Source organism: Maniola hyperantus, chromosome 16 (assembly GCF_902806685.2).
Source record: "Maniola hyperantus chromosome 16, iAphHyp1.2, whole genome shotgun sequence".
Classification (NCBI taxonomy): Eukaryota; Metazoa; Arthropoda; class Insecta; order Lepidoptera; family Nymphalidae; genus Maniola; species Maniola hyperantus.
In genome coordinates, this window is record NC_048551.1 from 2,972,393 (window position 1) to 2,995,781 (window position 23,389).

The following is a 23,389-nucleotide window of genomic DNA, read 5'->3' on the forward strand; positions in this document are numbered from 1 at the left end:
TTTACTTTCATAGACTTATTATTTATATATTGCATCGACATAGGGATAACAACATCACTGATATATTGTAAATACTTTTAGTTGTTATAATATTGTCATTATTGTTTTTTTTAAATTAATTTATTTTTTGTTGTAAAATTACTCGACACTCTTTATTTGCATGTGGTGTTTACCTGCAATTAACTTTTAATTTTTTTAGAACTTTTGTATTTTCAATATTGTGTTTGATGTAGATGATAAAGCTGTTGGTGAACCTGATAAATGAAAAAAAAGCTATATAGGTAGGTAGTATAAAAAGATAAAAAGAATATGAGGCATGAGTAATGACTAATAACTCAAATTACCGATACAGTACCACTGGTTTAGGGGCGGTACATGTACAATGAAGTGCAAAAATGTTTGTTTAAAAAAAATCTTTTAAAACTTCTTTAACTCGACTTTGTTATACCTAAGTCGACTTCTAAGTATGATATTTTATGCAATGGCTAGACTAGCTTTTGCACGCGATTTCTTTCGTGTGGAGTTAGGTTTATTAAAAACTAGATGAGGTCCGCAACTTCATCCGCATGGATTTAGGTTTTAAGCAGAAGAGGTAAAAATTACGGGAGTGCTCTCGAAGGTAAATTTCTCGGGATTACATGACCAAGTGGCACACTTGGTCATGTAATCCCGAGAAACCTTTTTCAATGAACAATAATACCTATTCTGCGTTGAAAAAGTTGTTCCAAAAGAGTTTTTAGATTCTCAGTAGAATATCATTCCGAACCAGTGGCAGTGGCACAAGCGTAGCATAAGAGACATTTTGATTTGATTTGATTTGAAAAGCAGCAGAAGCAATACAATTTGAATAAGTTAGTACCTAACATTGCTGTGTTTTTGGACGCGACTGTACCTACCGCTGCAGCCCGCCCATTGGAAAGCTTGCAGCGTCGCGTCGTCCCAAGTAGGCGGCCAGCTGACTTCGTGTACACATCACACGTATGTTTCCTAACTTTTCATCCTTACACAGAACAATGTGTATATCGTAAGTAAGATAGAAAATAACTTCATTTAAATAAGTTAGCACCGTTGAACGCGACTGTACCTACCGCTGCAGCCCGCCCATCGGAAAGCTTGCAGCGTCGTCCCAAGTAGGCGGCCAGCTGTCTTCGTGTACACATCGCACGTATGTACCCTAACTTTACCTCCTTCAACAGAATAATAAAAGACTTTTCAATACGTTTATCTGTAAGTAAGTCGATAGGAGACGGTTTCAAACAGTTCTCTATATTTATTTTATGTTTGTTATATAATTTCTTTAAAATCTATGATGTTTATTTAGTAAGTGTATAAAGCCAACCATCCATCATTATTATTAAAATTGGTTCGTTTTATTTTCTCGATATTAATGTCATTATTATAAAGAGGTAAAAGGGGGTAATCTCCAGAATTAATGTTTCGATTCTGGAAATTCTTTCACTAATAGATAGCCCCGATTGCTATAAGCTATACTTAAACTATGCGGATGAAGTCTCCGGAAAAATCTAGTATATTATAATATGGTTATTTTGTACATGAATAGAAAGTTGTACTTACCTATAATATAAGCTATTTTTAATTCCGAATAAAGACTTCCTATAGGATTTGTAAAATCTAAGCCCAGCCGGACACTTCAGTAATCATTATTATAATAAGCAGACAACTATTTTCTTATAATTATTATTAGTACTTTAGTAGGCACTAATTATAAGAAAATTAATTAGTATCTAAGGTTCTATTTAAAAACCTATAAGCACGAAGGGAAATCTGTAGCAACTTATAAGCTCAACATCTATACTTATCTCTATACATAAAAATGATTTTTTTTAAAGAATATTAGCCATGTTAAATGACTACTATTCCCCTTTCCTCTCCAACTAAGCGTCAGGCTTGTGCTAGGAGTAGGTACAACGGGCGGGGTTTGAACCGTCGACCTTTCGGCTTTCAGTCCACTCCTTTACCGGTTGAGCTATTGAATCGCTGAATGTGTTGCTAAGCGCAAATCTCGAGAATAGCTGAACCGATGTCCGATTCGGTCCTAATTAAAACGTAACAACGGCTAGAGAGAGACAGCAATAGCCACAAAGCAAAATAAGAAGAAGAAGAAAAGAGACAGCAAATGAACTGTCGCATTGCTATTACTGTCGCGTTGCCGCCGGCCGGCCGGCCTCTCTTTCAGGGTGAGGTGCGGTTAGAGGGATAGGGTGACACGCACAGGTAACGTTTTTTCTGTCATCTGTGGAAAAAGCACTATTTTAGGCTCAACCCGCCAACGAGTCGTCGCTTTGGTGAAGCGGGCTCTTAAGGAAGAACAATTTGTACTTGAGCGCTTTTTTATCGTACTATATTTTAAAATTGCACCAATAATGGGTTGCAATACGTGGGTTGCAATTTGCAACGACATTTTATGAGAAACTGCCACATGTCTGTGTAGAGTGTGTAGCCAATACCCATCGATTCCAGACTCTTCTATAATGGTTCTATAATTAAGGATATTGGCTCAATTTTTTAACTGATTGATTGGAACAATTAATTTTTCTTTTAACTATTACTATTAATCACTACCCATATTATAAATGCGAAAGTATGTTTGCTTGTTAGTTTGTTGGTTTGTTCTTCAATCACATCGCAAGCAACGGACACGGTGCTTTGCTTGGGTATAGTTAAAGACCGAGAGAGTGACACAGGCAACTTTTAATCCCGGAAAATAAAAAAAAGTTCCCACGGGATTTTTAAATACGAATGTATCTAATAAATTTCTGGTCTGGTCTAGTGGGAGGCTTTGGCCGTGGCTAGTTACCACCCTACCGGCAAAGCCGTGCCACCAAGCGATTTAGCGTTCCGGGACGATGCTGTGTAGAAACCAAAGGGGTGTGTGGGTTTGACTGCCATACCCCTTTCAAGTTAGCCCGCCTCCTTTTTAGACTGCATCATCACTTACCACCAGGTGCGATTGCAGTCAAGGGCTAACTTGTAACTGTATATAAAAAAATTACCACACAATTTTGAGTCAGTCGCCACATTTAATTTTTACTCTCGTAACTAATATTACAAAAGTAAATAGGTACTATTTAATAAGTATTTTTCCTATAGGAAACAATGCAGCTACAGAAGCACTTGAAGATCGCGGCAGGTTGCACGGGCGCAGGTGTTTTTGGCGTTTTGTTTGGCTGGGTGATCTTCCCTGCTGTATTGAAAAGTCAATTAAAAAAGGTAATTAATCATTGAACAGGCGTGTCGTACCTATCTAAAAATGAGACCGCACGATGCGTTTTCGGTGCGTTGCGGCGCCGCCGCACCGCTGTGAATTTGAGTAGGTATTGGATGGCACACGGGAACTGCGTAAAGTATGGGGTTGCACCGCACCAGCGCACCCCGCCTCGTCTCTCTGGTCCCACGTCCGTTACGCGTGCGGTGCGGGTGCGGCGCTGCACGACGTCGTAACGCATTGTGTGGCATGGTACAGCGATTTGTATTATGTAGGATGACGTAGTGGCACCGCTCTGGGGCGCCGCGCACCACCAACGCAACGCATGGTTTGGCTTCAATCATAGCTGTCAGGCCCCACATACTAGTACAAGAGCACGAATGTGGAGCTTAGAAAGTATTAGTAATAGGATCCCGTAGGCTGGTACGATGGTACGGAATGCTTTGTGTGCGAGTCCAACTCGCACTTGACCGGTATATTTCAGACAATTAACGGCCAATTATTTTGTGGACTTATCTGTTTTTTGTACAAAAATATCCACGTCTTTAAGTTCTATATACCTACTTAGAAGAAAATTGATTTTAGTTGTTTGATTCTAACTATCTATAAAGGTTTATCTATCGATTTTTACAAGAAACTTTTTTAATTAGGACCTTCAAACACAAACATAGGGAGGTACTTAACTGTTGGATAACTATAGTAATTAAAACTTCCTCATACAATGCTGTAGGTAGGAATACCGGACAGTTGTAGTAATAAAAATCCATACTAATATTATAAAATGTCTGTCTGTCTGCTAGCTTTTCACGGCCGGCTCGGGCCCGGCACGATCTAGCATAAAATCATCCCTAACGTGTCATTGATAAACACAAATAAAAAGACGCTGAGGCTCTAGTAACTAATACACAATGCATTTAAGGTCAAGTGAATCTATGTGCAATATAAAAGGAAATAAATCTCTCCAAATGAGCTTGGTTGCAGGAAATGGCCTTGTCCAAGAAGACGGACGTGCGACAGATGTGGGAAAAAATTCCCTTCGCCCTTGACTTTAAAGTGTACCTATTTAACTATACCAACGTTGAAGACATTCAGAAGGGAGCTCTGCCTATTGTGAAGGAGATTGGGCCTTATTATTTTGAGTAAGTTAAGTTTTGATTACCCGAAATAATACTAAATTGTTAGGCAGGTTTTATTTCTTTCAACCAGAGTGGAACCAGCTTTTAACTGCGGTGTTCTCCCAAACCGACAGTTTGCTTATTTTTCCTTAGCTTTTCAAAAGTTAAAAAGCGTTTTTTGAACTTAAGACGGAAACAAATTATCGGACGCAGCTGCGTCCGTCAGCTAATGGACACGGCTGACTGCCGCGACTTATAGGTACGTATCAGGATAGTAAAATGTACACTGAACTGTGCAAACTATCGGATGTAAGTTGCGGACGTAACCTTGAGCGCTCGGACGTCCAATAGTACTTAATAGATATCTCGCAAGCCACGTCCGAAACGACTGTCACTATGCAATCCTATCGGTCACGCACTCACGCCTGTCAGCTGCTGCTTACGGACGCATACCATAGTTTCTTTCCGCCTTAAATTACAGAAAAGTAGCTTATTGACAATTTTATTAAAGAAAGAATATTGAATTCCTTACATACGAGCAAAGCGCGTTTAAGCGTTTCTCCAAGAATTTTGTTTTAGTCGACTATGAAAAAATAGATTAACGTAACGGTACGCAACAGGTCAAGATGGCAATCAGGGTACAATGCGGGGGGACGCCCGCACACCCGCACGTCACCCGCGCTATCCCGCACCGGGTTAGCGCGGGGGCTGGGGGTGGTTGTGCGGGTGTCCCCCATGTTGACCTGTCCCGTACTATAATTAATTAGCTACCTTAGTATTCCCATAAGGCTCAAGTGATTACATAAACACACTGGAATCTTGAAATAAATTTCACACGCAAAGATCCTGGAAGCAGCATAATTATTTATTCAAAACGCGTGTTTCTTGGGTGTTCGCTAAGGACTTTGCTTCTTCCTAATTTTCTTATTCCATACAAGCGATTGTAGCTCTAAAGACTTAAAACATTGTGGTTAGAATCCCGTGATTGGTGTTTCTGTATATTTTTCATGCGTCTCTACAGTGCAACGTTTTGGTGCGAAGTTTCAATGTCTTCTAACAGTTGTTACCTAACATTATGGTTTGAAGTTGTTGAGCATAAAATTATATCACAATGTATCTGAATAGGTACCTACTACCTACTTAATAAGCTGAAAGCTATGCTTGGAGTTTCTCTACGTGATCAAATCAGAAATGAGGAGATCCGTAGGAGAACAGCTCAACGCGTTGCAAAGCTAAAGTGGCAATGAGTAGGGCATATAATTTGGGAAACCGATAGGTAGACAAAAAAAAATTAAATATGTCCATGAACAAATAATTAGTATTTTCAATTTTCAAAGTAAGATAACTATACCAAGTGGGGAGGGATTTACCTGTATATTCTAAAACAGATTTTAGATTTACCGTGCAAAATGTCGAAAAAATACGACTGTAGTACGGAACCCTCGGTGCGTGAGCCTGACTCGCACTTGGCCGGTTTTTATACTTAGAAAAACAGATATGGATCTATGAACTAGGTAGGTACAGATCATTTACCAATTTTTATCATCTACATCAAGGAATACCTATACCAACAAGGTAACTCTTTATCATTTACATATAATTTAGCTATTGACGTCAAATAAAAGTCGATCGTTAAAACACTGAATATGTTATTTTGTATTTAGTACCATAAAAGGAAGGTATCAATTAGGTATAAAGTGTTTCGCAACGGTGGCCTATTATAAGGCGTTCCAGACGCCTCAACTTCTCTATACTTAAAGCACAGATGCATAAAGAACCGAGGTTTTTCTTTCAAATCTATTATTTACGGCAATCGATAAAAATACAGCTTAAGGGGACTCAGTTCGGTGCTTTCTTCATACAAACGTAGGAGGGAAATTACAACAATATTCGATATTGTACACACAAAACTAAGAATTATATCGATTTATCTCGTCATTATCTAGGTTTATTGATATATAAAACATTGAAAAAAGTATTGATTTAAAGCTTAAGAGACCGAGTAGGTGATTACCTTAGATTCTAACTGATTATACGTTTGACTTCATTGCCATATCAACCTTAGAGGTAACCTTGAGTTGATTTTATTAACCGACTTCAAAAAAGGAGGAGCCTCTAAATTCGTCGGAATCTTTGTTTTTTTTAATGTATGTTCCCCGATTACTCAAAGACGCCTGAACCGATTTGGTTTAATTTTTAGGGTTCCGTACCTCAAAAGGAAAAACGGAACCCTTATAGGATCACTTTGTTGTCTGTCTGTCTGTCTGTCTGTCTGTCAAGAAACCTACAGGGTACTTCCCGTTGATCTAGAATCATGAAATTTGGCAGGTAGGTAGATCTTATAGCTGAAATTTGGGGAAAAATCTGAAAACCGTGAAATTAGGGTTAGATCACACAAAAAAAAAAAATTGTGGACATGAACTAATAATTAGTATTTTCAACTTTCGAAGTGAGTGACTATATCAAGTGGGGTATCATATGAAAGGTCTTCATCTGTACATTCTAAATCAGATTTTTATTTATTTTTATGCATCATAGTTTTTGAATTATCGTGCAAAATGTCGAAAAATACGACTGTGGTACGGAACCCTCATTGCGCGAGCCTGACTCGCACTTGCCCGGTTTTTTTTGTTTAAAGGGGTATACTTCCGAGGTGGTCCCATATAAATTTGATGAAGATCTGATCTTTGAACATCTTCGAAGATAGATAAAGGAACTCCTCGACGGATAATAGTAAATTGCTCGCGATCAGTGTGATCAATAGCTTAGTAAACAGTAGGTTTTTAAGCAAGAATAGCATATTATAAAATGGGCCACTAAAAATAATTGTGAAATGACTTCAATAACTAGTACATTAACTATTTATAGAAGCTAGTTATAGAACTACACTAACTCTTGTATATTCTGTAACAAATTAAATTATTTTCTACTTTTATGGTTGTGGTTATTCAAGTCGGTTTTTACTTTTTATTTATTTTTGTAAATTTTATTAGACAACCCATTTGCGGTAAGTATGTTCGTTTATTCAGCAAAGGAGGATGACCGTCGCAGTATACAGACAGGTACCCTTACCGCGTCCAAAAGCTGCATACACTTAGTTTATTTTAAAGGTTTTTTATAACCTACATTTTGAATTTATTCTTCGTATTTCATTTAAAGAAAACTCATTTTCTTGATATAAAAGGCACACATCAAAAAGTATTTGCTAATAAATTCTGTCAGGCATTTTAAATACACTCAAAAATATTTTTTATTTTATTATTTTATCAAATTATAAACGTTTGCTTTGATTCGTTCTAATCTATAATTTATAATCTAGTTTCAATTAGTAATGTAGGATAGTTAAACATATGAATTTGCTGGCCATGGTGAGGGCAGAAATGGTCATTAATATCGTTATAATTAATTAATATAATTACTCATCGTCATTTCGTTCAAAGATGGGCGAGGACTTGTGAAGAATGACCCTGTTCGTCACCTGGTACAGTACAAGGCATAAAGTAATGTACATCGGTCTTTAGAATGATATTTCGATTTTGTAGAGCGTTGTCTCTGTCACTCATACCTATATGACGTTTTGTCGGTCTAAACGACAGAGAACGCTCTATAAATCTGCTCGAGGTTAATGTACATTACTTTCTACCGCGTAGGTACTGTACTATAGTTAAATAACTTTGAAAATTTTGAATCTAAATTTGCTAGGGAATGGAAAGAAAAGGTGGAAATACAGGACCAAGATGACACAGACACAATCGACTATAAGAAACTGGATGCGTTCTATTTCAAAAAGGAGCTTTCGGGGCCGGGTCTTACGGGAGAAGAAGTGATAACAATGCCGCATCCATTTCTGGTGGTAAGTACGTATACAATGTCCCATGTTGCTGTGTATTTTGAAATTCAATTTACTTTGAAAATAAAAAAATATTTCAAAACCAACTTCCAAAACCACTACAAAGTAAAAAATAACTTTTGTTTCTACACGTGTAGGTACATGTATGTTGATGTCAGCTGAGCTTCACGCTTCGATTTCTAGTTTCTTTTATTATGCTCGCCAGACTTCATACATACATACACGTGTAGAAACAAAAGTTATTTTTTACTTTGTAGTGGTTTTGGAAGTCGTTTTTTTAATATATTTTTTATTTTTAGCTTCATCAATTACGTTAAAAATAATGTAAATCAAAATAGTAAGCAAATTGATGTTTATCCAGGGTATGGTGAACCTCGTGAATCGCGACCGACCAGCAATGCTGAACATGATCGGCAAAGCCATCAACGGTATCTTCGACAGCCCGCCCGACGTGTTCATACGAGTGGCAACTATGGACCTCCTGTTTAGAGGCATCCTCATCAACTGCTCCAGGACCGAGTTCGCCCCTAAAGCTGTCTGTACCGCGTTGAAGAAGGAGGCTGCTGATCGGCTGATATTTGAGCCTAATAACCAGTACAGGTTTTCATTGTTTGGAATGGTGAGTTTACATTTTATCCTACAATGAACCAAAAGCTTTATTATAGCAAATAGAATAGCATGCGGGCGGTGCATGTCGCATGATGCATGTTGCACCAAACAGATTTGATCTGTTTCAGCGGATTATAGCAATTTAAGCGTTGAGGTTAAAGAATTTATTCTCAAAGGAAATCAGATATACTCACTTAATATGAAGTTATGTGATTAACTATTGTGTGTGACTATTTCATCAGTTCCCTCCGCGACTTCTCCGCGTCGTTTTTTTTTTAATCCTGTGGGAGGTCTTTCGGTTTTCCGGGATAAAAATAGTCTGCCTCGCTCTCCAGTTTTTTAAACATATCCATACAAAAAATTACGTCGATCGAAGGACAAACACAGACACTTTCGTATTTATGATATTATATATTATACTTAGTAGGAATAACATGATCGAGGATCATCTATCCTAATCCATCCATACTATTATACTATACTATAATATAATATATAATATAATAATATTATAAATATGCGAAAGTGTGTATGTCTGTCTGGTCTGTCTGTCTACTATCTTTTTACGGCCTAACCGTCAACCGATTTTGATGAAATTTGGTACAGAGTTAGCTTATATCCCGGGGAAGGACATAGGCTACTTTTTATCCCGAAAAATCAAAGAGTTCCCGCGGGATTTTGAAAAATGTAAATCCACGCGGACGAAGTCGCGGGCATCAGCTAGTTGGTTTATAAACATCTGTATTGCATAAAATGAATTTTAATAAATAAATCTCACGGGATGTATATTTTCTTTCAGCGTAACGCAACTGTGGACAACCATGTAATAACAGTTAAAAGAGGCATCAAAGACGTGATGGAAGTTGGCAGGGTTCTGGCTGTGGACGGAAAAATGGAGCAGGAGATATGGACCGGGACGTGCAACGGGTACAACGGCACCGATGGCACTGTGTTCCCACCCTTCCTCACCGAGTTTGATCGTTTGGAGTCTTATTCTGGAGACTTATGCAGGTACTTACCTATAAGGTTTTTAAATTTTCTCTCGTCTGTGTTCCTTCGGCCGTGACTGTAGTTAACACCCTACCGGCGAAGCCGTGTCGCCAAGTGATTTACCATTCCGGTACGATGCCATGTAGACGACCTCCCTGGCGCAGTGGTAAGCACTGTGGCCTTATTAGTGGGAGGTCCCGGGTTCGATTCTCGGCAGGGGTTTGGATTTTTATAATTTCTGGTTTGGTATGGTCAATGGTGGGAGGCTTGGGCCGTGGCTAGTTACCGCTCTACCGGCGTAGCCGTGTCGCCAAGCGATTTAGCGTTCCGGTACGATACCGTGTAGATACCAAAGGGGCATGGGCTTATTAAAAACTGCCATACCCCTTCCAGGTTAGCATCGTCACTTACCACCAGGTGAGATTGCAGTCAAGGGCTAACTTGTATCTGAATTTAAAAAAAAAAATTATCATGATTAAAATATCCTTTTTATTTCCAGGACATTCAGACCCTGGTACCAAAAGAAGACATCCTATAAAGGTATAAAGACCAACCGCTACATAGCCAACATCGGAGACCTCGCAAACGATCCCGAACTTCAATGCTTCTGTGATGACCCTGATAAGTGCCCTCCCAAAGGTCTCATGGACTTAACCAAGTGTATAGGGGTGCCTATGTATGCTTCTATGCCTCATTTTTATGACAGTGATCCTGAACTGGCTATGAATATCAAAGGTCTGAGCCCGGATAGGAACGAACACGAAATTGTCATTGATTTTGAACCTGTAAGTACCAAAAGTAGTAACTATAGTTGAACGATCATGTGACTTGGTGTAACAAGTACGATGTCATTGGTATAACCTCTTATTAAGAGATAACTGAGTCTTCCATTTATCTAAAGGTAACATATTTATCTTTGCCATGCCTACCTATATCGCTACTTTATATTATATTGAAAAGTTATACTCAATATGGGTTTTAGTTAGCATATTCCCCAAATCATCATCTAAAATTTGGTCTTATCAGAATAAGACTCATAAGCTGTTATGCAAATTCCAATAATAGATTAAACTAAGTGATGCGCGCGACTTCGTTTAAAAGTAAAAAGTAAAACTACTTTCAAAAGTAGTCTTTATAATCCGCACTTGGCCAGCGTGGTGGACTATGGCCAAACCCTTCTCTTACTGAGAGGCGACCCGTACTCTGTAGTGAGCCGGCGATGAGTTGATTATGATGAAATATTTGAATTATGTTTTAGATCACGGGCACCCCTATGGTCGCGAAACAGAGAGTACAGTTTAGTATGCTGCTATTAAAAACGGAAAAGATTGAGCTCTGCAAGGATTTGCCGAACGTCATAGCGCCTTTGTTTTGGATAGAAGAGGTAATTTTCAAACTTTTTTGCATTGATGCCAATTGTAACGCTTTTGTAACTTTTTTTATTCAGATACAAGTTAGCCCTCGACAGCAATCTTATTTGGTGGTAAGTGATGATCCAGTCTAATGCGGGCTAACCTGAAAAGGGTACGGCAGTTTTTATTATTGGTTTCTACACAGCATCGTACCGGAACGCTAAATCGCTTCTAGCCATTATCGAAGCCTCCCACCACACCAGACCATAAATTTATCTACACTAATATTATAAAGAGGAAAACTTTGTTTGTTTGTTTGTTTGTTTGTTTGTTTGTTTGTTTGTTTGTTTGTACTGAATAGGCTCAAAAACTACTGGACCGATTTTAAAAATTCTTTCACCATTCGAAAGCTACATTATCCACGAGTAACATAGGCTATATTTTATTTTGGAAAAAAATAGGGTTCCGTAAGATATTTGGGTTTTTCGGACACAAGGTGTAAAAAATCAACCAGAAAAGTTACTTATTTTGCGTACGCTGCCTAAACTATAAAAGATAGAACCATAAAATGTTCTAATTAATTGTAGATCTTATAAATATCTACAAAAAAGTCCGCGACACACTATACCCATCTATGTCGAGTGAGGCACAGCAACCATTTTTTTATTTAAAAATCTTGAATTTTTTTTGGACTACATTTAAACGCGTTTATTTTACTCATGCTATTAATCCTTATCAAAATAAATGATTTCATCACTAAGAACAGTTTATGGAGATAATATTTGGTCTTTGAATGATTAAAATTGGACGTTTGGTTTTGAAGTTATGGCGAAATTAAAATATTACGATTTCTGCTGCACGGCCCGTTGTATTATATAAAGAGGTAATGTCGTTAAGTTTGTTTGTAGGGGGTAATCTTTAGAACTACTGAACCGATTTTAAAAATTCTTTCACCAGTAGAAAGCTACATTATTCCTGAGTGACATATACGGGATACTATACGGGATACGGGATGGCTATACGGGATCTTTAAAAACCTAAATCTACGCGGGCGAAGCCGCGGGGATCAGCTAGTACATTATAAAATCCAAATACCCTACCGGGATTCGAACCTCTCACTATTAAGACCACAGTGCTTGCCACTGCATCAGGGAGGTCGTCAAACATGGTTTAAATATTTTTATGATAAAATTGCGGAACTCGCAGGACTCGAATGTTCGTCTTTTGGGTTCGCGTCCGACGCCTTGACCGCTAGGCCACCGTTTCGCTTGGCTTAAGGCGAGTCACCGAGGCTAAGCGGAAAAAACTGGTTTGCTAGATCAAATGTTTTAGGTATTTACTATTAAATAATGGCCTTGCTAAAAATATACAATATACCTAAAGACATTGTCTAAAGAATGTGCTACTTTGATACACAATAGGAAGTACTTCACTCGATCAAATAAAATCTTGAAATAAGCCGAAATAAAAGTCTAAACGAATTATTTAATACTAAAATTTCTGACTTGGCAAATAATTTTTATATGGAAATATTTGTCTTTAAGTACTACAGAGAACCTGCTAAATTTTGGTTTTCAACAGGACTTCTATAATTTATTAAATTCAAATTTAACGTTTGAAACACAGAATTTGAACGTTGCCAAGCGGTTTACTTCAAAGCCGCGCTGCCCGCCTCGGTGACTCGCCTTAAATATTCTGTTTATTGATTGGTTGAACCAATTATAAAGGGCTTTTATAAAAATATCAGGATTATGAGCATAACCCACGTAGGTAGGTACTTATTTAACTCAACTCCTACAAGTGGCCATGAATTAAAAAATATAATCGCAAGACGATAAATAAAATAAATAGACCGTATTAAGACGAAAAGTAGGTGATGCTTGCGACTTCGTCCGTGGGGATTTTGATTGTTTAGCGTGTCCGCTGGAACTTTTTAATTTTCCGGAATAAATAGTAGCCTTTGAAGTCCGTTTCCGGGATGCCAACTGCCTCTCGTCCAAATTGGTTAAGTGGATGGACCTCTGAAAATCTTTGATTTTCCAGGACCTTTTGTCCTGTCAGGTATCCATACTATTATATTATAAATGCGAAAGTGTGTCTGTCTGTCTGTCTGCTAGCGTTTCACGGCCCAACCGTTCAACCGATTTTGATGAAATTTGGTACAGAGATAGCTTGCATCCCGGGGAACGACATAAGCTATTTTTTTTTATCCCGGAAAATCAAAGAGTTCCCACAGGATTTTTAAAAACCTGAATCCACGCGAACGAAATCGCGGGTATCATCTAGTATGAAATATCTTTGCGTGAAAAGTAACAGACACACTTTCGCATTTAAAATATAAAGTAGTAGATATATCTAAGAGAAAGATTTTTTATTCAGATATAAGCTGTTAGTCCTTGATCTATTTATCTATTTTCTATGAAACTTAGAACCTAACATTGAAAATGAAATTCTTGACAACAGGTGGCAAAGTTCCCAAGCTTGTAATTTAAAGCAATGGTAATTTGCGAAGTTCAGATTTGTTATGTCTGACTTATAACCTACTAGGTACCTACTTACCTACTTCAATCTGAGTTCACACTTATGGTGTTTCGCATCAGAATTGTCGACTTTGACTACTTACCGACCTACGACATGACTATCTCTGGTTATTAGGTAGAATCTGATGTTAATTTTGGCAAACTTTCTGGTGAAACGTTACGTGCCTCATGCCTGGGTATTTGAACTATGCATTTTCCACTTACCTATGTCTGACCTAAACCCTTCCCTTGTTTGATTCCTGGCTAAAATGATATTATTGGATATTTGACTACATCAAAAATAAATTATTTCTCAGTGATTATTAAATAGAGCGTCTTCCAAAATACGTAAAATCCACGTCATTTGTTGGTTTTAAGTGTACTAACAATTTTAAATTATCGATTAAACTAAAAAAAGCACGTCAAATGATTGTGACGTCACACACCGGTATTTCAAAGAATCTCGCATACTAAGCGCGCGTGACGTTTGATAAAAAGTTACTGATTTGACTAGTTGTCAAATACCGTATTAGGTGTCCTATAAAGTAATTAATGGCTGAATGATTTACGATCCAGCCTAGTAACTGATTCCCCTAATCAGCAATAGAAGATTATACCTAATCAGAGATATGAAGATTTTTTTTCAGTTACAAGTACCTAAGCCATTGACTGCAATCTCACCTGGTGTTAAGTGATGATGCAATCTAAGATGGATGCGGGCTAACCAGGAAGGGGTTTGGCAGTTTTTATTAAACCCATAGGTACCCCTTTGGTTTCTACACGGCATCGTACCGGAACGCTAAAATCGCTTGCCGGCTTTGCCGGTAAGGTGGTAACTAGCCACGGCCGAAGCCTCCCACCAGACAAAAACAAAGAAGTATAGATCTAGACTCTAGTCTTAGATTGCAACGTCACCTATCAATCAGAATAAGTTCTCCTAATAAGGCCTAACCTCTCAGAGTGAGAAGGGTTTTGGTCATAGTCTACCACGCTGGCCATGTGCGGATTGGTAGACTTCACACACCTTTGAGAACTTTATGGAGAACTCTAAGGCATGCAGGTTTCCTCACGATGTTTTCCTTCACTGTTAAAGCGAGTGATATTTAATTTCTTAAACGCACATAACTCCGAAAAGTTAGAGGTGCGTGCCCGGGATCGAACCGGACCTCCGACTAGAAGGCGGACGCCCTAACTATCTATCTATCTATACAGCTTATGCTTAGGCTATCACAGCTTTGTGGTAAGTCAGTTGTAATAACTGATGAAATGGTTAAAGGTACTTAGATACATACTTACAGGTATAAATATTTGCAGTAAACTTGACCCATATTACTTGTCCATATGTTTAGGGTCTGGCACTGAATAAAACGTTTGTGAACATGCTAAAGCACCAGCTGTTCATCCCCAAACGGATTGTGGGTGTTGTCCGCTGGCTGCTGGTGGCTGGTGGCGTCACAGGCGTCCTCGGGTGCCTGCTCTTCCACTTCAAAGGTACTATCAAAGTGGTAAATATCTGGATTGAAACCCCAATTTATGTGTATTAATAAAGTTTTCCCAACCAGAAATTGTACTAATCCGCACATGGCCAACGTGGTAGACTATGGCCAAAACCCTTCTCACTCTGAGAGGAGACCCGTGCTCTGTAGTGAGCCAGCGATGGGTTGATCATGATGATGATGATGAACCAGAATTTAAACCGCTAATCTTAACGATGAGTAGCTACCTACCTTCACAGAAGATAATTATAGTGTATTCTATTCCTCCTACCTTCGATGGGACGACTATTCGACATGACCAGAGAGAGATCAGTGACGGGACCAAACGTTTATCCGAGGCGACACTAAGAATTTCTTGACAGAAAAACTCATGTTCAATGACTAATCAAGATGACTGGGACGAGATCAGGCGCAGGACCAACAGCTTTACCGAGGAATGAGGGTGTAATACTGCCAATTTCGGACAGTTTCCACAGAATGCAGTCATAATAGTAGTAGGTACCTTCTTACTAAAAATTTCTTAGCAAAAAATATGACCCACAATACAATTTGCTCTCTCTGCCTCACTGGTTCACATCCGGGGTCATCCGGAAAAATATTAAATTAACTAAGTAGGTACTAAGCAAAAAAAATAAAAAGTGTAATGAACTGTATATGAAAATAATAGTAGGTTACAAACATTTTGCCACACAATTGCTCTTTACTAAATCTAGGAGCTCGAGGCAATTTCAAATACAACGCTTTGTGGTGTGGCCATTGCGCTTGACAGGGTTCGGAGCCGTATTTTGTCATTTTAATTATTATTTTACCTCTGATAAACCCCGCATGTTTAAGGGAGTCCAGATTTAGAAATGTTTTAAAACCTTTGTTGCTTAGTTTGGTACGTCTTCATTTGCAGGGTTCCGTACCCGAAGGCTACCAACATCTTTTACTACTACTTACACAAGTACCTACAAGTTTTCACAGTATATGAATTTCTATTTCCGCTAAAACAACAAATAATAAAAAATTCAAAATGGCATCCATCAAAAAGTATTATTTCTTGTACAATGGTACGGAAGCGTCAGTTTTCCCCTCCAATTATAACATGGGTACCTTCAAGTCAAGAGTGAATAGTCTGAATAGGCATCTTCTATGCATGCGCGCTACATCTTAGGCTGCATCATCACTTGCCACCAGGTCTGATTGCAGCCAAGCGCTAATCTATAAATTAAAAAAAAAAAGAAATACTTTGTGTACGAATCCGTCTTGCACTTGACCAATTTTTCAACACCATCAATTACATCAATCAATACAATCATCGTAAATAGAGATCGTCGCTGCCACGCAATTGGTTCGTCAGTCAACCTTTCGTTTCTGGTGTAGTATGAAAGATAGTCACACACCGACTTTACCCACGTGTTTAGTCGACGTTAGCCCGACATGGTTTCGAACCCATCCGGGGTCCTTTTTTACAGAGTTCGCGCACGCGTCGCGGTTGAGATTATGATACGCGGATGGGTTCGAAACTAGTCGAGCTAACATCGACTAAACACGATGAGTAAAGCCGGTGTGTGATATATTACGTAAAATGAAAATCACTCACGATAGTCTAAACGCTAAAATGAACGATAGTATAGACAAGGCTAAGGCCAAGGTGCTGGAATGGTGACCTCGCACCGGAAGACGCAGCGTTGGAAGACCCCCCCACTAGGTGGATGGACGACATCAGACGAGTCGCAGGGAGCCGCTGGATCCAGGCGGCATAAGACCGTGGCTTGTGGAAGTCCCTACAAGAGACCTATGTCCAGCAGTGGACGTCTATTGGTTAATGATGATGATGATGATGATAGACAAGGCTATTTTGGCACTTGAATGACATTGACAGGAGGGTGCTATTGGAGAACAAAGGCTTAGACTATTCAAATAAGAACAAAGGGGACACTTGACGGCAACGTTAGTTCCGATTTTCGCCACGCGCCAAAAGAGCCTTATCGCACTGTATATTATTATGACAGTAGGTTACACCTACATGCAGTCACATCCCCTCCACTGTCGTCAGAGCTCCTTTTACCTAAAACCACGTGTAACCTCGTTTTCGTTTTCAGACCACATAATGCGCTTTGCGGTGAAACCAGACTCCGCGAGTGTCTCCAAGGTCAACCCTGAAAATGGTAATGCAGATCCGAAAATAAGTTCGATCAGCTTAGGAACAGTTCTACCTAAGATTGATATGTAGATTTAATTAATGTAATATATTGAAAATATAGTTATTTTGTTATTATTCATAAGAAATTAATTTAATCATAGCAGAATTATTGGTCTCCACATCTAATTTTTGAAGGCAACCAACATTGCAACAGATGTATAAATTGAATCTACTTACTTCAATTATTCTTCACAAAATTACATAAAAATAATTCGCGTAGCATTGGTACAGTGCCATCACTTTAATGTTCACACTTAGTTTAACATACCTACCTATTAAAACTTATAATTTACTAGACGTTTTTTTCATTTCAAGCTCTAACCCCCCTACCCTAATTTTCCCCTTTCACGAGCTCCTATTTTAAGTTTTCATGAATTTTCTAAATATACTAATCCACAACTTGTTAATCCAACATTATTATTCATTTATTATTACTATCTCCTATAATGAGGGGAGAATCAAAAGTGTATTTGCATTATAAAACTTTATTAGCCTATAATTAAATATTTACAAATATTACCTACTCACTAACAATACCTAAAGTTTTTCATCACAATACAAAATATCTTAGAAACCTAGAATCAATCTCCTACGGTAACTTTCATGGTAACTAACAAATTATGGCTAAAGGCACATTGCGGCAGAGGCAAAGCGAAGTAAAGCGTTTTTTCTAGAATGTCTCAATTTTTTTATTTGAAACATTTTTTTTTAATTCCACAACAAAATGAAACAAAGTTCTTACCAAGAACGCGTGCATTCGCTTTTATTTTTAATTTTGTTTCATACGCGTGTGCATTACACATAGTGACGACTAGCTTATGCCCGCGACTTCGTCCGCGTGGAATACACAAATTTTAAACCCCTATTTTACACCCTTAGGGTTGATCTTTAACTATGAGATTTTAACATATATAACTTAATAAAATATGTTATACTGCTAATTGCAAAAATATTAACTACAAAACTTCTTTATAGACACTTCAAAACTGACAGACTTTCATGCAAACTTCAAACCCCTATTTTATCCCTTTAGGGGTTGAATTTTGAAAAATCCTTTCTTAGCGGATACCTACGTCATAATAGCTATCTGCATGCCGAATTTCAGCGCGATCCGTCCAGTAGTTTGAGCTGTGCGTTGATAGTTCAGTCAGCCAGTCAGTCAGTCACCTTTTCCTTTTATATATATATAATAATAGATGCTATCAAATACTATTTGGCGAAACAAAAGTTCATTTTAGTTTGAAACATTTTAGAAAAGACACGTTGAGCTGCGCTTTGTCTCTGCCTCAATGGCATGTGCCTTGAGCCTAACACTTAATTTGGTACTTATAATTTCTTCTTCGCTATCGACGCTCGATCTACTCGTATCAATTTCGTCGATCTCTTCAATAAATCACTAGATTTATCAATCAATTTATCCATACGTTTACTTTGTACATAATCGACTAGCCATTTGAAAGTCAATCTTACCAAAACCACTATAAGAGCGAAAGTCGTAAACATTGCAATTAGAAAGGCTAACGCTACATCCAACAAGTAATACTGGAAGAAATTCAAATCTTTACCCGGCGATTGTAAATGATAAGCTCCTTTATGCCGTATCACGTATTCGGTCCAATAAATAGCCCTTTCCAAAGGAGTTTCTTTCTGATCTCTCAGAAGTATCTGTCTATTCTTAACTCGTATCATGTACTTGGGCTCGTTTATTACTTCTTTGATTGCTCTGTACAATTTGTCTGATGTTAAGTATTGGAGGTCTAGTTTCTTCGCGTATCCATCCAGTTCTGCTTTGGCTGCGTTGGAATCGTGGTCGCAGAACACTGGTATGCTGATGATGGGGACTGCGTGGTACACCGTCTCAAACATGCTGAGGAGGCCTCCGTGGGTAATGAATACTTTTATTTTCGGGTGACCTGAAAGTGTATTTTTCATAAATATATAGGTAAGTAAATAATTTAATGTTTAAATACTTCGCAAGGTTGAACTTATTTAACTAATTATAATGTAGGTCGTATAGATTAATCTGAATGTAAATGTAAATACCTATATCTACGATACGAAGGATCTAGATTTTCTTGTCCATAAAATGTTTTGTATGATCATGAAAACTGTAACTGAGTTTTGAAGGTTATTTAGGTACGAATACACAGACATTATTACTAGACTAGACTACATCAGGCTTCATCACTCTCATCACTTCGCTCGGTTCGATTTTTAAAAATCTCGTGGGAACTCTTTGATTTTCCGAGATAAAAATTAACCTACGTATCTCCGGGATACAAGCTATCTCTGTAACAAATTTTGTCAAAATCGGTCAAAGAATGGGCCGTGAAAAGTCTCTCTGTCTGCTAGCAGATAGACAGACGCTCTTCCGCATTTATATTATTAGAATGGATTAGTATGGATATGGTCTATGGATATAAATGTAACTTATTAAGGGAAGGAATAAATAAAATGAAATTACTCCGTTCGATTGCCATTTAAATTAATGGCATCACAATAATTATGAAGGTATGCCTATCTACAAATGTTTCGCTTGGAATCCTTCCCATTTCCGTTTCGCAGCCGTCTAATAACTTGGATATCTTCAAAGCATGAATAAATAGACAATTAAGACTGTCTTCTGCAATCCTAACTGGACTACATAATTTAGATAGAACCAATTTAATACAACACCTACTCTGCAGATGCAATTGCGTTTTTTTTTATTCAGATACAAGTTAGCCCTTGACTGCAATCTCACCTGGTAATAAGTAACGTTGCAGTCTAAAGATGGGAGCGGGTTAACCTGGAAGGGGTATTGCAGTTTTTATTAAACCCATATGCCCCTTTGGTTTCTACATGGTATCGTACCGAAACGCTAAATCGCTTAGCGGTATGGCTTTGCCGGCAGGGCGGTAACTAGCCACGGCCGAAGCCTCCCACCAGAACAGACCAGAAATTATAAAATTCCAAATTATCCCTGCCGGGAATCGTGTACCTCCCTAACTAGACCCCCTGCGCTCACCACTGCGCCAGGGAGGTATTAAAAAGCATTTTATTAATTTGATTTATTTGTATGTTATCATTCCTTTGAAGATGCTAACTATGCAGCATCTGTGTTTTAGATAACGTACCATTGAGCGTCTCTGTTTATGGAGGCAGGAGGTCATTAGAACTCTTTATTTTTTGAGTATTTTTCAAAAAAATACTTTAGAGCCTGATGATGTAGATGGCGGATGGGCATTGAAAATTGAAACTCTCTGAGAACTCCAGGTTTTCTCTAACTTTTAACTTTAGGTATGTGTAAGTCGCTGAAATCAGTGACCCACTGTCTAAGAACAACAAAGCCTTATTTAGAATTCTGTCTGTGGCGCCCTACAAGTAAATCTAGGTGATCGGAATACGAAAAGACCTGAACGAAATACTTCAAATGAACTATGTAAACCTACCTAACAAATCCTGTTGCGGCAACCAATTGTAAAGGCGTATATTTGACGGAATATTAGTCAAGTTCTGCTCTCCGTCCTGTTTCCACAACACCCTTTGCGGAAGCCTTCCCAAGGCATCAATGAAGAGACGATGAGCGGATAGCGGCATTTTGTTCGTTTTCACTGATGATCCCATGGAAACGTACACAAATCCTGCTGCCCCAGCACCGGATATCCAGTCTTCTAGATCCTGAAACCCGTCAAAATTGATAATTTGATAAGGGATATTTTTGAAACTTTGGGAGATTGATTTTGGAATAGATAATTGTTCTTGTTTGGACGGGAAACGTAATAAATGTAGTTCCGGTTTTTGGATAAGCAAAAGCTATAAAATAAATTAAAATGGTATAAGAACCAGTTTATTCTCGGACATATTATTATCAAGGTCAAGGTCAAAAAAGATAAGAACAGGCTGGTAAATATGAATAAATTATAAAATAGAAATTCACTGACATAATATCAACGTACATGCGTACAACTCAAACAATATGCTGACTCTAGGAATTTGAGATTTTATATGTAGGCTCTTTATAGACCCAGTAGACCCACACTGAAAGGATTTTGAGAAATTCCAACGGCATTTTAAAAAAGTCTAAATTCAACGCAGACGAATTCGTGGAAATAAGCTAATCTTCTTCTTCTAAATATATAAAATGACAAGGTGACTGACTGACTGACTGATCTTTCAACGCACAGCTCAAACTACTGGACGTATCAGGCTGTTTGGCATGCAGATAGCTATTATGACATAGGCATCCGCTAAGAAAGGATTTTTGAAAATTCAACCCCTAAAATAGGGTAAAATAGGGGGTTGATATTTGCATAGTCCACGCGGACGAAGTCGCGACCATAAGCTAGTGATAATACGATAGTTATCACTAGCTTATGGAATACGCATATTATGATAGTTTAATAAATGGGTCGAAAAATTCTACTTACAGGATTCAAATTCTTCGGCTCCTTGCAATGAATACACGCAACTTCCGCCACATTTGGTAAGAACGGTCTAGGATAAGACACTGAGTAATGCCCATTCTGAAGAATAAAGCTGACATTCTTCCCCATATCGTACACGTGCGGCATTTGCGGTCCAAAATGTCTTCTTAACACCCCTTGTAGAATTGTCACGCTGATCCCGTGACCCAGCATTGCTCCAAGATGCCAGAAAGTGTTCAACGATCTATCCACAAATCCCATGTTGTCTGTAAAAGCTTTGGCGAAGATTGGAGTGACGGAGTACGGTGCTGGGCTACCAGATATACTTGTTGGCCCAGCGTAGAAACCCACGGTATTGATGTACATGAACGGGAGCTTCATGCGGTAGACCAGACCCAAAGCACATTCGGGGTAGGCTCCATCCAACATGATCAGATCGTAGTTCCTTCCTGACCGCAAAAAGGATCTCGTCTCGTAATCACTGAGGAAGGCCTCGCAAGCCTGGAAGAGAGCTGGTATATTATATTTCATTATTATTAAATTAGAACTGATTCAACCCTTTTTAAAATAAATTATAATTTTGAAATTGTAATTTGTCTCAAGTCGAAAGCTGGTGTTCAGACAATAAAAAGAGCTTGATTGGGAAGGAAATAAGGGATGTTTTATATAACCATTAACTTATATTCTTCAGAAAGACCCATATTCCTCAGAATTTGTCTCAGTATTTTAAAATCTAAATATGAAAAAGGTGACTGACTGACTGATCTATCAACGCACAGCTCAAACTACTGGACGGATCGGGCTGAAATTTGGCATGCAGATATCTATTATGACGTAGGCATTCGCTAAGAAAGGATTTTTGAATATTAAACCCCTAAGGGGTTGAAATAGGTGGTTGAAATTTGTGTAGTCCACGCGGACGAAGTCGCGAGCATAAGCTAGTTAAAATATAAACCTTGAGTCATGGTAGATGTGTACCTGAGAAACACTTGAATGATTTCATTTTATGCGGAATATTAGACATTGATCAAGAGGTCAGAATTACAGAGGTCAAAATAATCAAAGGGGGTTATAAAATGAGAATATTTACCTCATAACCATATCTTATGATATCCTTATAAGGTAGCGGTTCCTCCCCCCGCATCCTAGCGCCAACCAGGTCGAAGGTCATGTAGCCGCGGACGAAGGAAGCTAGGCCTTCCGGGACGATCTCCTCCAAACCCTCGATGTGGAAGTCGGGGGAGAACGGGCTGATTAATGTGATGTTGTGGTTCCTGTAATCAAAATAGTGGAACGACTGAAAATGGTAGTTTATCCATACTATCTATAGAAATAATCTAAATGCGAAAGCGTATCTGTATGTTTGGCTGTCTGTCTTTTAAATTTTCATGGCCATCAGATTAACTGATTTTAATGAATATGGTAACCGATAACATTTTTGTCGGACTATGGACTGACTAGTGCTATCAGACTACATTTGGCAATCCTCATGTCCTCTCTGAGAAGATTTAAATGAAATTAAACACAAAATCTATACAGAGACACAGAATTCGTATAGTGCATTCAAAATAAACTGGCGTGTTTCTACTTAAGACCGTCAGTAGCAATAACAATAGGATTACATTTGACATGCCACGT

At 38.3% G+C, this 23,389-nt stretch overlaps 2 protein-coding genes across 5 annotated transcripts in view; one reads left to right on the forward strand and one right to left on the reverse strand.

Annotated features, from left to right (window-relative positions):
• LOC117989596 (uncharacterized) overlaps positions 1 to 17,609 on the forward strand; it is a 37,426-nt gene extending 19,817 nt beyond the window's left edge. Inside the window, exons 17-26 of the mRNA XM_069503934.1 lie at positions 1,097 to 1,165; positions 3,112 to 3,231; positions 4,208 to 4,365; positions 8,044 to 8,194; positions 8,553 to 8,810; positions 9,600 to 9,811; positions 10,290 to 10,575; positions 11,049 to 11,174; positions 15,011 to 15,152; positions 17,245 to 17,609. Of these exons, the coding sequence (XP_069360035.1) occupies positions 1,097 to 1,165; positions 3,112 to 3,231; positions 4,208 to 4,365; positions 8,044 to 8,194; positions 8,553 to 8,810; positions 9,600 to 9,811; positions 10,290 to 10,575; positions 11,049 to 11,174; positions 15,011 to 15,152; positions 17,245 to 17,375 (1,653 nt within the window). The 3' untranslated portion in view covers positions 17,376 to 17,609. The remainder of the gene's footprint in view (positions 1 to 1,096; positions 1,166 to 3,111; positions 3,232 to 4,207; positions 4,366 to 8,043; positions 8,195 to 8,552; positions 8,811 to 9,599; positions 9,812 to 10,289; positions 10,576 to 11,048; positions 11,175 to 15,010; positions 15,153 to 17,244) is intronic.
• A 211-nt stretch (positions 17,610 to 17,820) lies between these two features.
• Ugt50B3 (UDP-glycosyltransferase family 50 member B3) overlaps positions 17,821 to 23,389 on the reverse strand; it is a 48,977-nt gene continuing 43,408 nt past the window's right edge. For all 4 annotated transcript variants that reach the window (XM_069504008.1, XM_034976959.2, XM_069504007.1 and 1 more), the window contains 4 exons: positions 22,842 to 23,025; positions 21,755 to 22,252; positions 20,777 to 21,005; positions 17,821 to 19,258 (listed from right to left, as the gene is read on the reverse strand). In XM_069504008.1, coding sequence (XP_069360109.1) covers positions 18,672 to 19,258; positions 20,777 to 21,005; positions 21,755 to 22,252; positions 22,842 to 23,025 — 1,498 coding nt within the window. In that variant the 3' untranslated portion in view covers positions 17,821 to 18,671. The remainder of the gene's footprint in view (positions 19,259 to 20,776; positions 21,006 to 21,754; positions 22,253 to 22,841; positions 23,026 to 23,389) is intronic.